The sequence below is a fragment of the Sturnira hondurensis genome, unplaced genomic scaffold (assembly GCF_014824575.4).
Source record: "Sturnira hondurensis isolate 20B ecotype Veracruz unplaced genomic scaffold, ASM1482457v3 Scaffold0003874, whole genome shotgun sequence".
Taxonomy (NCBI): Eukaryota; Metazoa; Chordata; class Mammalia; order Chiroptera; family Phyllostomidae; genus Sturnira; species Sturnira hondurensis.
Window position 1 is genome coordinate 3,559,810 of NW_028076505.1, and position 18,695 is coordinate 3,578,504.

Here is an 18,695-nt window from a genome sequence, read left to right on the forward strand (position 1 = left end):
CATTTGCCACCAAGTGGAGCTGAAGCTCAAACATAAAAGTTTATCTAATTAAAGAAAACATGTCAATTATTTTGTATACTTGAGTGAAATATGTACCTACTAAATACAGTGTTACAAATGATAATAAACAGCCCTGGCCAGGTTGCTCAACTGGTTGGAGCGTCATCCCATACACCAAATGGTTGTGGGTTCGATTCCCAGTCAGGGTACACACCTACACTGTGGGTTTGATCCCCAGTTGGGGTGTGTCAGGAGGTAACTGATTAACGCTTCTCCCTCACATCAATGTTTCTCTGTCTCTCTTGCTCTTTCAAATCAATAAACATATCCTCAGGTGAGGATTAAAAAAAATTATGATGAATAGATTGGTACAAAAATGTAGGTTAATTAGTTGTGAAGGAGAAGATGAAAAGACAGACAGTAGGGATAGCTTTTAGTTCAAAAAACCCAAAAAGAACTCATATACATGATGTATAATTATGTATGCTACAGTGTATGCACAAATGTAAAGCTTGAGAGTTATAGTTTTGCTCAGATTTCCTTTTCCCCACATTCCTTAACACTGGGACTTCTCCTGTACCTGGTGCTCATGCCACAGACAATACCTGTAGTGCTGGACCATTCTCACAGGAAGAGACATCTATCAGGTTAATGACAGGTTAATGACATCTATCAGCTGTTCCATAATTTTTCTTGGTGTCACAAAATAGTACCTAAATTGAAAACAGAACTAGCATAGCCTGGCATACCAGTGAAAGACTATCAGTGAAACACTCCTTCGAAGAAACGGTGACACGATGGGACAGTGGGTCCCAATTTCCAACACGTGACTACCTCCCTCAGCCACAGAGGACAGGTGTGTATGCTGTACGCAGAGACATGTAGGTAACTCTCCTTACCACTGAGAAGCCACCACAGCAAAGGGATGAATCCTGGGCTCTCGCTGATGTACTTCAAGCCTTTCAAATTGATGCTCACGTTGTACAGGGACATCAGCATCAACCTGTGATGCAAAGAGAAGGCGGTGAGTACTGGCCCCTCCACACCGCACTGTACCCCAAATCCAGCTCCTGGCTAAGAAGACCTGAGCATATTTAGGGCTTCCTCACATCCGAGTCTAAAATCTGGATGACAGGAAGAGTGATCAGAAGGTATGTAAAAATAATATTTGCCTATGTGAGTCTACAGGAAAATGGGAAACTCAGCAGTAATGGCAGTAACACTACCTCTTACAGGCTCATGGCATCAAGAGACACAAAAGCAGAGAGGAAACCTCACACACCACCTTTATGGATCGTCTTTTTTGTTACCAATCCTGCATTTACACACAGCTAAACCCTAAATTCGTAAGTACACTGAACTCTGAGAGTTCAATTTAGCTGTTTAAATTTAATCCTATCTTGTCAGTTAATGGGCATTACCCATGATGTCTGGACAGCCAGGCCGGGCCACAAAGGCCTGTTTAATCCACAGCCTGTGGGACAGAGAGGAGCATAGCCCCAACCATTCCTACCAACCAACCACACAGAATGCAGCCCTTGCCAGTGGCTCCATTGGTTAGAGTGTCATCCCTTATACCAAAAGGCTGAGGATTTGATTTCTAGGCAGGCCTGTACCCCGGTTATGGGTTTGACTCCCACTCAGGGTGTGTATAGCAGGCAACCAAATGCAGTTTCACAGATGGGAGGCAACCAATCAATGTTTCTCTCACATCAATCTTCCTTCCTTGCTATCTATCTCTCATTGCATATCCTTGGGTGAAGATTTTAGAATAATATAAATAAATAAAAATAAAATAAAAATAGGAAAAAAACAGTATGCAGAGTTAAACAGGACTCTATAAGCAGTCTTGGGAACTGATCACAACTGGTAATAGTTTAATGGAAATTGGAAAACTATAGGGGCTGGTTCTGACAATGCTGCAAAATAGAGATCCCAAAACTTCACACTGCAAGGCAAAAGGCTACACAAATATTTCACAAACCCTTAAAAGAATGGATGAGCTGGCAAGAAATGAAGGGAAACATCTCTGACCAAGAACTAAGTGAAAACACAAATTCAGGGAGGTAAGCGCCGAAAGTGCCAGATTTCAGAAGCACAGAGCGTAAGTACTTATGGCGTCAGGCAGACGGACAGCCTCAGACCGGCCAAAGACAGATTCAGGCACAGGCCCCGCAGAAAGCCAGGAGAAAGTTAACTTTTAAGCTTGGCAAAGTCCAAACTTTTTGTTATATCCTGAAAATCCACAAGCCAATAACTTTAACACAAAGAGACCAGGGATAGGAGCTCCTTCAGCTGCCAAAGTAAACAAGCATTCTCTCAAAGGACTCAACCTGTTCTTCAAAGAATTTCCACAAATACAGTACCAAGAAATATGAGTTCTTAATAAAAATCATGAAACGCATGAAGAACAAGAAATAAGTAACAGAACAGAGAAATAATAGGAGCCAGAATTTTTTTAAAAAGTCATATACTAGAAGTATCGACTGCAGAATAGAAAAACAAGTACACTTCATAGGCATAAATAATTCAAGAAGAAACTGAAAACATGATCAAGGATCTACTCAGTATTATACCTGACCAGGCACTTCAAAAGAACCTAGTGAAACTTACAAAAATGAAAACTGTAACAATCAGACTGTAAAACTCAAGGGCAACTGACTGACACATGGTAAAGGAGAAACACTACATCAAATACAGAACTAAAGAAATAGCAGCAAAGAGCAAAGCTGGGAAGGAGGAAGCCCCGCAAGGCCGATCCAAGAACAAGGGAAGCACAGAACACAGAATCGATCCGGGCTCTGGCCAGCTCAAGGCCGACAGCAGGAGCCAGTGCAGAGGACAGCTGGCATCCCCAGCAATGAGGTGCAGGGTTTGGCTGCTGACCCCCTCAAGGGAGCCAGCGTTGAGGAGTTAGGTAAAGCTGACACCTGTGAGGACAAACATCAGTTCTCTTCAGGAAAAGACAACAGAGTCTAGAGTCCACGACATATCTTCTGCAATGTTCAGCATACAATCGAACATTTAACTAGCAAGGACACATGGGGTGAGCAGAGTAGGCATTTGTTTGGGGTGCAAATTTAAGGGGTGTCAAAATGCTCAGTAACTGAGATTGTAGAACACGTTACAATACACTTTCTTTAAATCAAAAGTACAATTGTTTAATCTTTTAAATCAAAAGCTTGTAAAAAAGCCTCCACAATTAGCAATATATCAACATTTTAAATAAAGATGGGACAGTCACAGGGCCATGTCAAGACAGAATGACGCCTTCAGTAAAAGAAAACTCAGTAATGGCCATAGAGTCCACGGAAAAGGGACTGACTAAACAAATGACGGGGTGTGCATATGTGCATGGCGGGGAACACATTTTCTCATTTTCTGCTTCCCCACTAAACTTAATTTGTCAAAAGCCAGCTCCACAGCTGCTCTTCCTTACAGCCACGCAGGCTGGCACCTGCCGGGACTCAGTGAATACTCAGTGTACACCCGGACAGGGACTCCCAGAGGCCCAGAGAGGCAGCAGGGCAAACACGCAGACAGGCTCTCCTCTCCTCATGCGCCCATGGGCATCTGCAAAGTCTGGGCAGGGCTAGAGTCCTCCCAGACACCACGACCAGCAGCTCAGAAGCAGCGCCTAGCTCTCATCATGATCCCCAGCCTCCCCGCAGGCCCCCACACAAGCCAAAATTGCAGTCCTTTCCTCTTTTCCTGACAATTTTTGCACATATCTGGAATCTATGCACTAGTAACCTATTTAATGAGTTATTAAGAGATCGTCAAGTGTCACATTCTTGAGGAAAATTCAGCACCTTCACTAGAATTCTCTGAGATCTCTAATCCAATATCCCAAGAAGAGACAAGTTTCTACTTTAAGACTTCTTTGTAAGGGAAAAGGGAAGGGAGAGAAAGAGAGAGCAGGAAACATCAATCATGTTGCCTCTCACACACCCCCACCCAGGGACCTGGCCCACAACCCAGGCCTGTGCCCTGACCAGGAATCAAACCAGTGACCTTTTGGTTTGCAGGCCGGCACTCAACCCACTGAGCACTCCGCTCAGGGTGAAAAGTCTGCACTGTAGATGACTGACAGAGAGAGCTAGAATTCCTTAAAATTAAGGGCATTGTTTCCGCTGCTTTTGCAGCGCAGGAGCAGGGCTGAGTCATGGCAACAGAAATCCTCTGGCCCCCAGAGCCTGAAATGCCCTCCATCTAGCCCTTTATAGAAAACGTTTGCCAACCCCTGCTTTAGAGGATGGAAATAAGGTAGGCTAGTCTTCTCTAGATCTTAAAGGCAGCGTTAACCTCTGGGAGATAACTGGAATGCGGGGCAAGTTCCAGAAAATGTGTCCAGCTGAAAGTCTCCAGTAACGACATTTAATTTTAAGGCGTTAAAAAAATGATTCACAAATTGACAAGTACCTTTAAAACTTCATATTTGGGCAAAATCAGCCCTCCTTAAGGAGTTAAAAGAGAATAAATGTGACTGTGATGGCCACAGGAGACCCCATATCATTGCTAGGCTGCATCTCACAGAAGACCACAGACATCTCCAAGGTCACACAAAACTTCACAAAAAACAAACCCAGAATGAGTTTCTTATGCAAATGCTTCTATTCCAACATTTCTATTCCAACCAAAAATATTTTGTAAATAAAAATGTCAAGTGTCCAAGTGACAAGCCAGAAGAGACAGGCTGTTCAATGGACTCTTCTAGTACGGAGACACTGAATGCCTTTCCAAAGTGCCAAGGAACTGCAGTCAGACTGCCCCCCAACAACAGAAAAGGCAGGCAAAGCCCGCTCCCTACCACAAACCTCAGTGGAAGATTTGTTGTAAGTGGATCAACAGGCTCCAAAAGAACAACGTGCCAGGCTCTGCAGTCTTGAAAATTTTAGAGACATCTGACATCAGCCAGAAAAGGACTGAAAGCAAAGCTAAAATAAAGGTCCTGGCGAACCTAAAACGGTACAAAAGCATCGCAAGTATAAAAGGACACTTCCCTCACCTGGATACGCCGGGCTGGGGCGGAACAGGTTCTCCCTGAGAGAAGTCCTCTCTCCGACAGTCTGATGACAAGACTGGCTCACTAAAAGTAAAGGCGACTCAACCAAGCTACCGTCTTCTTCTTAAAAGAAGTTACAACTAACAAAGAATAAACACACTCAGTACTCCAAAACACACCTGCAATAAAAATAAGCAAGAGGGCACAACTGTGATGGTCTCCCGCCCCATCAGGAACAAAAGCCACACACCAGTGTTCCAAAACTGGCTAAATCTACAGTGGCCCAACCAGCACCACCCAGTATCCCTACGGCACAGTGAGCAATGGAGCCCTTTAGCAGACTGCACACAGCACGAGACAGAGAAGCAACTGCAGAGCAAGCAGACGCATCAGACCACGTGACAGAGCCTGCAGCTGGAGGCCCACCCGTTTCGAAAGAGCAGTGCGGTAATTAACGATTCAACATGTTTGTTTTAGACTCCGTGCCCCTGCCCCAATCCAATTAGAACCTGAAACTCGGTGGTCAATGAATATGTAATCAAATATCCACAGGTTAGTTTTTACCTATTAGGTGACACTGAAGGCACACGAGGTACAAAGAGCAACACACACCTCCCTGGGTAAGAACGAAAACCTTCAAGTAGTCAAATACCCTGTGGGAGCTCTGAATACGCTTCTATAAACTTGTACAAAACATGTACAGAACTCAACACGTCTGTATCCGCAGCAACATACCGAATGTAATCTTCCAGACCACAGTGGGATGTTTCCCATGTCAATTTGTATACTTCTGACATTTTCACCGATATGTCCTAACATATTAATTGGTCATAATCTATCCATTCTTCAGCTGACAGGGGTACAGATAAGTTCCCAGTGTGAACCATTACCAACACGGCTGCTATCACATTTCTGCACAAGCATCCTGGTGTTTGTGGGTAAACTTCCTCCAGAATACGTACATGGATGTGGACCACCTGTCCTGACATTGGGCATATTCAGCCTCAACAGATGCTGCTCCCCTCCCCATCGCCCGCCCACCAGCAGGCAGACAGGTGTACGTAAGCTCTGCCTGGCTTCACCAAAGCTCATCACGGTTGTGACTGCGTCACCACTGAGGCTGTGAGTCTCGTCCATACTTATGAAGCTCGTCAGTGAGTTTCTTTCCTGAGCTGCCCCATTAGCTCTTGTGCCCACACGTGTATTAGGTTGTTGGCCTTTTTCTTGTTGAAAAAGCCAGATGTAGATTTTGGTTTTTTTTTTAGTGTTCATAAAATGATCGAACTAGATAGGTTGAAACCCTAAAAATGCCTTTCAGAAGAACTGAGGTTATAATCATAGCACCAACTACCAATTTATATCTCAGTACTAGCCCAGTTCAGTGGACGTTAAACATTTTATGGCTAAAAGCTCTACTGCCTGGAAAATAATATGTATTACTAGTTGCCAGATCCCAAGAGTTACAAATAAACATTTTAGAAGCTTGGAGACTTTTTTTTAATATCTGGAAATGCTGACTCTTAAATTAAGAAATTTCAACATTATCTATGTCTTCAAAAATATTTAACTGTTAACCAACATCCTAGAAATATATTACAATGTTCTTAATGATAACTTTCCCATGCCCTAAGATAACTGAAGTTTTGATTGGAAACAATTTAGAAATCCAATCTCATTTGAAGCTTTCAATTGGCATAAAGCCACTCCCGTGACAAAGGTACCAGGCCACCCAAATGCACAGTAACGACTACTGTGTGACTAACAGCAAACACGGTGTGATCATCGCCCGAAAGTTATCCGCATCTCCTTTGCTTACTTTAGCAGGATTTCCTAAGCACCAGAATCAACAAAAAAGTCCTCCTGGAACCTGTAAGACCACAGCAAGGTTTCAGGACATGAGGTTAATACATAAAAGTCAATGTTTTCCTATGCACCAATATTGTACAAATGGAATTTGAAATTAAAGTACAATACCATTTACATTAGCATCCCAAAAGTGAAATACTTAGGTATAAACCTAACAAAACACACAAAACCTGTATTAGGAAAACTACAAAATTCTGATTAATGAAATCAAAGAACTAAGTAAACAGACATTCGTGTTCATGGATAGCAAGGTTCAATACTGTTAAGATATTCTTCCCAATTTGATTTATAGATTTAATATAATCGCAATAATAATCCCAGTAAGTTATTATATGGATATTAACTAAATGATTCTAAAATGTATATAGAAAGCCCAGGCTGGTGTAGCTCAGTGGATTGAGCATACGCAGGCCTGTGAACCAAAGCATCATAGGTCTGATTCCCAGTCAGGGCACATGCCTGGGTTGCAGGCCATATCCCCAGTATGGGGTGGCTAGAGGCAACCATACATTGATGTTTCACTCCCTCTCTTTCTCCCTCTCTTCCCCATCTCTCTAAAAGTAAATAAAATCTTTTAAAAAATAAAATGTATATAGAGAGGCAAAAGACCCAGCATAGCCAACACAAGCCTGGAGGAGAAGAACAAAGTTGGAGGACTGACACTACCCAACTCTAAGACTTACTCTGAAGCTACGGCAATCAAGACAGCGGGGGACCAGCAAAAGAACAGACGAGTAAGTGAACAGAACAGAACGCAGAGCCTAAAAATACACCCACATGAATAGCTGACAAAGGAGCAAAGGCAATACAATGAAGCAAACGGTACTGGAACAAATGAACATTCACATGTAAAAAAATGAAGCTAGATGCAGACCTCACACCTTTCAAAGAAATTAACGCAAGAGAGATCACAGACCTAAATGTAAAATGCAAAACTATAAAACTCCTAGGAGAAAGCAGCCTGGGATAAAACCTCAGATCTGATGATGCCTTTTTAGCCACAACACCAAAGACACAATCCATGAAAAAATTCTTGATAAGCTGGACTTCATTAAAATTAAAAACTTCCGCTCTGCAAAAGAAAAATGTGAAGAGAAAGAAAATAACCCATAGACTGAGAGGAAATATGTGCACATGGAATCTAATAAAGGGCTGTTATCCAAAATATACAAAAAACTCTTAAAAGTCAACAGTAAGAAAACAAAAAAAACAATAAAAAATGGACAAGAAACCTTAACAATCATTTCACCAAAGATATAGATGGTTAATAAACATATAAAAAGATGCTCCAATCATATGTTATCAGAAAATGCAAATTAAAATGAGATACCACTGCATACCTATTAGAATGGCTAGAGTCCAGCACACGGACACCACCACATGCTGGGGAGGACGTAGAGCCACAGGGACTCTCATCACCGCTGGTGGGAGTGCAGAGTGGCGCAGCCCCAGTGGAACGCAGTTTGGCAGTTTCTTACGAAACTAAACATTATCTTACCATACGATCCAGCAACTGTGCTCCTTGGTATTTACCTAAAGGAGTTGGAGACGTATGTCCCCATGAAAACCTGCACACAGTGTTTACAGCAGCTGTATTCGTAACTGCCTGGACTTGGAAGATGTCCCTCCATGGGTGAACGGATAAACTGTGGGACACCCAGACAATGGAATGTTACTCAATACTAAAAAGAAATGATCTTTATCAAGCCATGAAAAATTACAGAGAAACTTAACTGCATACCACTCAGTGAAAGAAGGCAAGCAAAGAAGGCTTCTAACTACATGACATTTTGGAAAAGGCAAAACTATGGGATACGTAGGGGTAGAAGCAGAGGTAAAATCTCTACCTTCCTCTCAAATTTGTTGTGAAACTAAAACTGCTCAAAAGTAAAAAAAACCCTAAATCTTTTTTTTTTTAAATCCCATCCCTGGGTCTGAGGCACCTAAGCTGCTGAAATGAGTAGCCTTTGATCATGGAGGCAGCAAAGAAAGCAAAATCCCCAGGAAACAGGCAAGTTACAGTCAAGGAATAAAGAGGCAAAAAAGAAGTTTACATATAGTATAAGAAAGGTCCTTGCTCCAGGGGACTCAGGGTGAGGAGTTAGCAGGGAAGAAGAAAGGGAACGCCTGAAAAGCCCACTTCAGTCCGGCCCATACTGAGACCCATGGGGCTGTGAGGCTAACTGTACCTGAGCTGCCAGTGGTCAGACGGGAGACAGCCGACAAAGCAAGCAAACCTCTCTGAAGGCAATTCTCCTCATCTTCCAGTGCAATGGACAAAAGCTCGTTAGGACACAGACACAAAGCCCCATGTACTGGAACCAGAGGAGAAACCTGGCCCTCACACAAACCTTTGCCTTGGAAATCGGATGAGGGGATTAGCTGGACACAGAAACACTGCCCTCATGAAGACCATGGAAGCAAATGAGACAATTATCTACGATGCAGAACACACAAGGAACAGCAGCAAACCATTAAGAAAAGTACAACCCAATAGCAATGGGCAACAGAAATGAACACGTAAATCACAGGAAAAAAACTTAAATGTTTTGAACATGAGAAAAGGGCCTCAGCCTCACTGGTAATCTAAATGTAAAGGCACACAGGCAGACAGATATCGACAGCACAAAATTCTTTCTAGGAACAGAATAAATAATGAGGTGCTGAGGGTGTGGGAAGCACAGAACACTGACGGTGAACATGCTCGCTTTGATGACCAACTTGGAGTATCTCATAAAACTGAATACAAGCCTTGGCTGGGTGGGTCAGTGGAATGAGTGCCAGACTACAACCCAAAAGGTCACTGGTTCAATTCCCAGTCAGGACACATGCCTCGGTTGCAGGACAGCTCCCTGGTAGGAGCATGTGAGAGGCAACCACACATTAATGTGTCTCTCCTCTTTCTCCTTCTCTTCCTCCTCTCTAAAAATAAATAAAATCTTAAAAAAAAAACACACATGAAAATGTGCATGCCCCACTTCTCAAATATTCCCTTTCTGGGAAATCTCATCCAGGTTAGCAAGAGATATTTCTCAAAGATGTTCACTAGAGCATTATGTTTGTAGAGTAAAACCTGGTGATAACCTGATTGTCCATCAGTCAGAGAAAAGATAACTGAATGCCCCGACTTCTTTGCTGTAAGATACTTGAACAGAATTAATTAGATCCATAAACAACTTATAAAGTCGACACAAAACTATATAACTCATGTGATACTGTGTACACATATCTGTTAACACAAACACCAATGTGGACTAGAGTCTGGTTCCAGATACGACTGAGTCAACACACCCAACCCCCAAGCTTCCACTGAATGCAGCCTCAACCGCTGAGCAGAACACACAGAGCAGCCAGGAGAGGCCTGGAGAGTGAACAGCCACAGGCAGACTGGGAAGAAGACCAGAAGGGTAAGAACCATCAAACCCGCAGCGAGTCAGCCACTCAGCCCCAATCCCTGAGTGGCACTGACCCACACAGAGAAGAGTTCCAGGAAGACTCTAGTTCAGACTTGAGGAGCAGAAAGCGGGTCCCCTGGCAGTGGCCAGGATGGCAGTGGGGCCCCCGGGTACCTCTGACTCCCTGGAAGGAAATCTTCCTCACCACTGGGAGGACTGTGACCCTCTGACCTCCTGCCACTGGGCCCTGGACATGGGCCCAGTTGTGGAGACACACGACACAGCAGGGCATACAAACCCCAGCATTCCAGATGAATGACTGAAAAGGGGAACCTGAGGAGCCAATGAGTACCAGGGACACTGCGGAGAGCTGACACTCAGGAAGGTGACCCCACGAGGTCGTCATTAACTCCTGGCCTCGGCCCAAGCCAGGCACGCATTAACAGCAGTGTTGGATACCTGGTCGTAAACAGCAGTATATCCAACGCTAAAAGGCATAAAATGTCGACGACTGCGCAGGTCTCACACTGGCCCCGAGGGCACATCGGAGGGGCAGACCCAAAGGCACTACAAAGGCTTTTGGAAATGGAACTGACACTGAAACCACAGCACAGGGAAGGCTGGTCAGAATCTGCAGCCTGGACCCAACCAGGGCACCTGCCTGCTAAAACAAAGCATCGACCAATCCCACAGGATCAGACAAGACCCAGGTCCTCAAAACATAGTATCTGAATGTCCAGGATGCAACTCGAAGGTACTCAGCATATGAAGAAACAGGCAAAATACCAACTCAAAGGGAAAAGACAACCAAGAGACACCAAGGCCAAGGTGGCACAGATGTTAGTGATATCTGACCAAAGACTTTAAAGAGGCTATTATTAAAAATGCTCCAAAAAGAAGAGCAAACCCTCAAAATCAGTGATGTGGTACACAGAATCCGACAATGGCCCATGCTTTCCTGCCCTAACCCCTGGCACTCTGTGCACAGTATCACACCCTGGTAAATGACAGGGCAGAGAGACTGCATATACAACTGAAGTTACTGACCAGCTGACTCTGAGTTCATCAAAGTCAGTTGTCTAATCTAATTCCATCAACAGCGCAGAGGTTCCAGGAAGGATTCGGTGAGTTACTGTGGCTTAAAGATAAGGTGGGGTCCTATGATAAGGAATTCAGTCATCCCTAGAAGCTAAAAGTGGCCCCTCCCTAACAGCCAGCAAGGAAACAAGGACCTCAGTGCTACAAAGGCAAGGAACTGGAGTCCACCAGCAAGCTGAATGCACCTGGAAGCATTCTCACCCAGAGCCTCTAAAAAGCCCAGTCCTGAACAATGCCCTGATTTTGGCTGTGCAGGACCCTCGCTGGAGAACCCAGTCGAGCCCCCTCAGACTTCCGACCTACAGAACTGTGAATGAAGCAGGTGTTGTTTTAGCCGTTAATTGGTGGTGATGTGCCACACAACAATAGTAAGTGAACAATGATTTTCGTACCTGGAAGTGAGGTGCTGCCATAACAAATACTTAAGTTCATTTTGAGGTCATTAACATACCAGTAACCCTCGAGTATCACCTGATGGCATTTGGTACTTACTGACTGCTCATAAACAATTCCTTTTGTTTATGTTATTTTTCTTTTTTTAAATATTTTATTTATTTTTAGAGAGAGGGGAAGGGAAGGAGAAAGAGAGGGAGAGAAACATCAATGTGTGGTTGCCTCTCATGTGTCCCCCACTGGGGACCTGGCCTGCAACCGAGGCATGAGCCCTGACTGGGAATCGAACTGGCAACCCTTTGCTTCACAGGCCCGTGCTCAATCCACTGAGCTACACCAGCCAGGGCTTGTTTATGTTATTTTTCTAAAATAGCACTGAATAGACTACATCCCTGAATTCTCCAGGCAATTTGTTCCTTCTATTTTTTTTTAGAACTACTGCCAAATTTTGTTTTCCTGAAAAAGAGGCCCAATCAGTAATTTCTGACTAATCCATAAAAAACGTTAATTTTTTAAGCCCTGGCTGGTGTAGCTCAGTGGATTGAGCACGGGCTATGAATTAAAGGGTCGCCAGTTCAATTCCCAGTCAGGACACATGCCTAGGTTGTAAGCCAGGCCCCCAGTGGGGGCCACGTGAGAGGCAACCACACATTGATGTTTCTCTCCCTGTTTCTACCCCCCTTCCCTTGTCTCTAAAAATAAATAAATAAAATCGTAAAAAAAACCACGTTAGCTTATTAATACTGTCCACCATACACTTTGAGTCTGGTGCACTGTCCTGGCTTCAAGTCTCCCAGAAGCTGTAGTATGGTGTCCAAGAGCACCCGGCTGGAGTTAACCAGGAATTCACGACCACATGCTATGGCAGCGACATCTGCAATAGAAAGACAAAACCAAGTTTAAAATCTAACTTCAGACTCCAGAAGAGTTTGTCCACAACACAGTATTTGCTTGTTTTTCTCCCAAAAGACCCACTGAAAACTGAACAGCCGGCGAGGCAGAGAAAACGGTGTTGTCCACAGGGCTGACAGCCACACAGTTCCTCGGGTGGGGGGCAATGTGCTTCGACGTGAGCAGCATCAGTGAAGCAGAGCACTGGAATCAAGTATGTCCGCAGCCAACCAGGGGGCACAGCAAGTGGGCGCCATCTGCCCAAACCCTGGAATGACAGCTGTGGCAGCCAGGGTCCACACAGAAAGTGAGGCTGATCACTTTCCCTGGGACGGAGGACACTAAAATCGACTTTCAATCCTGGGAGTGGAATCCTAATGACTTTGAACCACAACACCAAACCCAAATCGTGAGGCCAAACAGAGGATGAAAGCTAACTGCGGAAAAACACTTTTTCCCTAACGTTTACATCCTATTGTGGGTCAGCAACTCGCATGCTTCCTCATGCCTGAGGCCCTGCAGAGACCACGGCTTCCAAGAGACACGGCTGCGGCTGACACGGGCTCGTCAGCATCCCAAACACCTGTGAGGACATGTCAGTGACCCACGTGTGTTTATGTACACACATAATATTTTTCTTAGCTAAGCTGAACAATAAGTATGATTCAAAATCAGCAAAGTTCCTAGTGGAAGTGAGCAGCCACAGTGGAAGAGAGAATGGAAGGTTTCAAGTGATCGCAGCCAAGTGTGGTGCTTGGTGCGTGATTCTGGTAGATACCTTTACTGGTTTAAGGATGTTCTCTTCTATTTCCATTTTGCTCAGAATTATCGAGAACCGAGGATGAATTTTATGGCTCACTTGTTCTTTAACTCTAATGGCCAAATATAAAGGTCCCTCACCCTACCAGTTCCACTTCTCAGAATTGGGTCCTAGACATTCCTATTTATTTTTGTCTCCTACACTGAGAAGGATCAAGAGAGATACAAAGTCCCCTAAACCTAACCGTGTTTTCCCATTTCTGCTTGCCTTCCCAGCAATCTTAGCCTCAGAAATTGGTGCTGTGTTATTTGGTATGTGATTCATGATAGCTATAACTTTATTGAAGACAGGATCCTTCCCTGGACAGGACCAGTCTTTGTTCAATGAATTTGAACCTGACAACATATGACACGCTCTAGTTTTTCTAAAGAACTACCTGAAGGGGAGATGAAGCTCTAAGCATTTGGCATCGTAACCTATAAAAAGTCATCTTAAAATAATTTTTAGGGAAAAACCTTCTCACGTAACTATAGTTGACCACATATTGGAACCCCACAGGAAACTGTATGTCCTCGCTACGAACTTTGGTAGCTAATTTGCAAAAATGACTGGCCAACGAACCAAGCCTCTGCTGAGGACCCCGGGGCTGTCCCTGACCTATGACTAAGGTATAACTGGCAGAACGCAGCAGGACTGGAACCTCACTCTTCAGCACGCAGAGCCACACAAGCCAGGGCTGGGGGGGCCTCAGGCATCATCGAGGTCTAAGATTCTCCTCTCAGGAGATGAAATCAACAGTCACAGATGCAAGAACACAGGGCTGGTCAGTGACGGAGGCAAAACTGGACACTGGGCCTCCCTGCCTTCCCTCCCATCTTCTTTCTCACACACCACACGGCTTCCCTGTGTCAGTGGGACCGTGAGCAGGAAGGGCACAGGGAGCAGAAACACTGGGGGCCAGGAGAAGTGAGGGTCACTGACACACACACGTACTCTCTGGACTTTGTGGAACAACTATGTCCAAGGACAAGCTGCACCCAGTCCTGCCCTGCCCCTGAATTTTCAACAGTCAAAAAGCAATTCTGATTCTGAAATCATTGTCTAATATCATTTGAATGAACAAGCCTACAATAAACAGACAAAGAGTGCAATTAAGACTTTAGAATAACCAGAAAAAGCAGTTCGAAAAATAAGTTTTCCACTTGCAAGGGAAGCCAGTCAATCTTCGTGGGACTGGGATAGTAATTTGCCACATTCCTCTACCTTCTTCATTTGTCCCCTCACACCAGTTGTCGGAAACAACCACGCCTGCTCCGTCCAACAGCAGCTCGGTTTACAGCATGCACCTCCTCCCAAGTTTAGTGGGACATTTGCAACAGTGCGTGAGGCCACTGGAGCAGGTGCTGCTGTTCCACTTCGCAGATGAGGAACAGAAAACCCAGAGAATTCGCATCCTGGGAAGCGGACTCACTGGGGCTGAAAACCCAGACCCTTTCACTACACCAACCTATGACTAAGGCCAGTGACTATGGTTGAGTAAGAAATCTAACAACTTCAATGTTCAAACAAATCCCTGACTTCCAGTTTTCGCTTTAGGGTACAGTGAACTGGAAAGAGCTACACCTCAATTCTGTAAAAGGTGGGGATAGTAATTTGCAAAATCACACATTTTCTTGAACACATCTGATAGCTAAGGTCAGAGATCAACCAACTACTACCAGAAATAGGAAAGGCAGAGGCTCCAAGGGGAGATGTGAGGCAGGTCCTTGCTTGCCTGGGGCAGACACTGGATGCCAAACAAGCCAGCAAGAAAAGTCCAGCTAAAGGTTTCGACAAAGTGCCAGATCAGCAGTTGCCTTGGGCCGGCGGTGGAGAGTGGGAATGTTCCTTGGGGAGATGCTGAGTAGATTTCGGGGAGGCAGTGGAATTGTCGCACTGCCTGACTGGTGGTTACACGATAACGTGCATCTGTCAGAACTTAGGAACTGCAAAAAGGTGAGAAAAGGAACTGTCAAGGATGAGTTTATTGTATGTAACTTGTTAAAGGAACCCCTGTTTTAGAAGGCAGAGGATCTATGTGACAGCTAACCTGCTGTACTGCCTGCTCCCCAAGGAACAGGGTCTTAGTATTTGAGATGTATACAGCCCTCATTGATGTGGAAGTGAAAACCGCATGCACACGTGTCTGCATCCCAGCTCTGCGAGTTCCTGTGTCAGCCACTCCATGCAGAGAACAACAAAGCCGAGTTGAGCTTATATGCTGGGCAACAGGCTGGCTCTGCTCACGGCCAACTGCCTCACCGCTACATACCAGCTGGCGATTCAAGCAGCTCAAATTCTCAATTCAGCAGAATGACAAGTCACATATGTCATAGACTTTTGGTATCATTTGCAAATAGCAAAAACCTAGTCATCAAATTTGCAAATGCCCTCTCTTAAAAAAAATCTTTTTAAGGTACAGCAATGTAAGCCACCTGCAGCGGAAGGTGCGAGGATGAGAGCGCACGCTGCCCGCTGCCCTGCAGCGCATCAGAGTGCTGGGGAACCAGGACTGGCCTGGACACCACAGGTCCGACGTCTCCCAGAACAATGGTGAGGAGCCATGAAGGGGCGATGTCTCCGCAAGACCTGCCTCACCAGTATTTCAGTAAGTAAAGGACAATGCCGTGAGGAAAACCAAAGCGTCACCCCTCTTCAGCAGCAAAGAGTTACCCTAAGAAACACCACGGAGATGAAACAGCAATGTAAAATAAGTTGCAGCCACCTAACTACTTCACTGACCCCAGAACAAAGAGCCTCAGTCCTCATAGCACCCACCACGCCTGCTACACTGAGCCATCAGTTATTTGCTTGGCTGGGTTCCGCACAGCAGTTTTGCCACAGAGGTCGACCGTGGCTCTAACCTTCGGGAGACTCACTGAAGGGACAGTTCAGGTTTGGGAGTTCCTTAGTTATTATACCACCACAGCAGCAGCAGCTTAGCTTCCCAGAGGCTCTCACTTTACCAGACATCAGTAAAGTGACAATGACTCCAAATGGCAAGCAGCTCAACCTAGAGTTTGACTCTGACTTCTGTAGTTGTAGGGACTGATGTGCGAACTCGCCCCACGCTTCCTAAGACCGGCCGTGCCTGCCCAACAAGGCCAGACCACAGACAGCCTGCGTGATGCGCCACAGCTCACACGCCAGAACCCGTCCCACACCTGCTGGGCCGGAGGCTCCGGGGCGAGGACCACACGGCGTTTGGAAGCGTTCCTGAGAAACGTGAATGCTCCGAGTCCCTGGGCTGCCACCACGGCTTGGGGCCCACTCAGCAGTTACTGTCCACAAGGAACTACTTACTTGTTACAATTCCAGCCAAAGCAAAGACAAACTGATTTTCATCAGAGCTGAGTTCTTTGACATCCCCATCCAGTGACTTCACAAAACTCTCCATTGTCTGACCAGTGATGCTGAAAAATTTCAAAGCTTTCTCCTGAAAGTTTGGAAAAGAGAATGTCACGCCCTTTCACAAATACCAGTACAAAAACACTTTAAAACTGCGGGACACACAGAAAGACCCTGATGTTAATTACAGAAGCAATATTTAAATTTTTTAAAAATATTTATTTATCTTTAGGGGGGAGGGGAAGGAGAGAGGAAGAGAAACATCAATGTATGGTTGCTTCTAATGCATCCCCTGCTGGGAACTCACCCCTGCCGGGAACTGGCCTGCAACCCAGGCATGTGCCCTGACTGGGAATCGAACCACGATTGGCTGGTTTGCAGGCCCGTGCTCAATCCACTGAGCTACACCAGCCAGGGTACAGAAGCAATATTTAAAAATCTATTCTTCATTAAAAGTTTCTATTGAAAAGATGAGAAAAAAAGGTTTTACTTTATTGACTTCAATAGAATTATTAGTAGAAAAATTTACCCTGAAGACTAATTCAAAGAGTAAAATTAAAATATGCCCTGGCTGGTGTGGCTTAATGGGTTGAGCGCCGGACTGAGAAGTGAAGGGTTGCAGGTTTGATTCCCAGTCAGGGCAGAAGCCTGGATTGTGGGCCAGGTCCCCAGTAGGGGGCACATGAGGGGCAACCACATATTGATGTTTTTCTCCCTCTTTTTCCTCTCTTCCTCCCCCTCTCTCTAAAAACAAACAAATAAATCTTAAACAAATATATATATTTGTGTGTGTGTGTATGTATATATACACAAATATATATATATATATTTGAGATAACTGGTCAGGTGACTCAGTTGGTTGGAGTATCGTCCTAATTACCAAAGGGTTGTGGGTTCAATCCCCAGTTGGGGCACATATAGTAGGCAACCAATAGATGTGTCTCTGTCACATTGATCTCTCTCTCCCCCCACCTCCTTTCTTTCCAAAATCGATAAACATACCCTTGGGTGAGGATTAAATACACACGCATACGGGAAACAGTTTGAAATTCACACAATGACGGAAGTACTGGGGTGAATTCACCCAAAAATGTACCGGAAAAATATGTCCTGTTTGTTCTAGGCATGAAATCATAGGTTTTCAAACCTTTGGCAAAACTGCTTTTCAAATAAAATCTGACCTCAGCACGTAAGAGGTCAAGACAGTGAGCAGGCCACGCGGCGGTCCGTGACCGAGCACAGTGGAGCCGGGGCAGCACTTCTCTGAGGAACGGTGTGCACACCGGGCGCCAGGGGGTGTCAAGGGTGACACGCGTGCTCCACACCGGGTCGTGGTGCTGGCACCCAAGTGTGGCAATCAGCTACACACCACTGTGGAGTCCACGCTGTCACCACAGGGACCTCAGTCACAGGCTCCCCTCCCCTCCCCTCCCCTAGAGTCAGCTCCCTCCAGCCTGAGCCACTGGAATTTGAATTCGTCTTCCCGTCCCACCTGCAGACCCCACACCCCACCTCTGATCCATCCTCGCTCCTATCAGGTTCGCCTTCCCAGACTCCTCTGGTCCCGTCCACTTTCACCCAATGCTCAGGAACCCAGTCCTCGCGCCTCTGGGGCTGCATCGTCCACCTGCACTGGCTGTCTTCCAAATCGCACTCCACAGGCCTTGTCAGCCTTCTCTCCCATGACGTTATTATGCAACCCCCCACTCTGTGTCAGCCACCCTCAATGCCCACAAACTCCTAAGTTTGCCCGATGCCTTCAACATGCTGTTTCTCTCCTCATGGGACATCCTCCCTGCTCTATGCCATTACTGCCTATTCAAGTTAATCACGGCGCATCTCAAATCTGTCTCCCTCTATGTAGTTCCTTGATACTTGTGTGTGCTATTAACATGTATAT

General features: G+C 45.3%; 1 protein-coding gene across 2 annotated transcripts in view; it reads right to left on the reverse strand.

Annotated features, from left to right (window-relative positions):
• HSF2BP (heat shock transcription factor 2 binding protein) overlaps window positions 1-18,695 on the reverse strand; it is a 75,404-nt gene that overhangs the window by 36,953 nt on the left and 19,756 nt on the right. For both annotated transcript variants that reach the window (XM_037043061.1, XM_037043062.1), the window contains exons 5-7: window positions 16,751-16,883; window positions 12,514-12,631; window positions 900-1,003 (exon numbers count right to left, since the gene is read on the reverse strand). In XM_037043061.1, coding sequence (XP_036898956.1) covers window positions 900-1,003; window positions 12,514-12,631; window positions 16,751-16,883 — 355 coding nt within the window. The remainder of the gene's footprint in view (window positions 1-899; window positions 1,004-12,513; window positions 12,632-16,750; window positions 16,884-18,695) is intronic.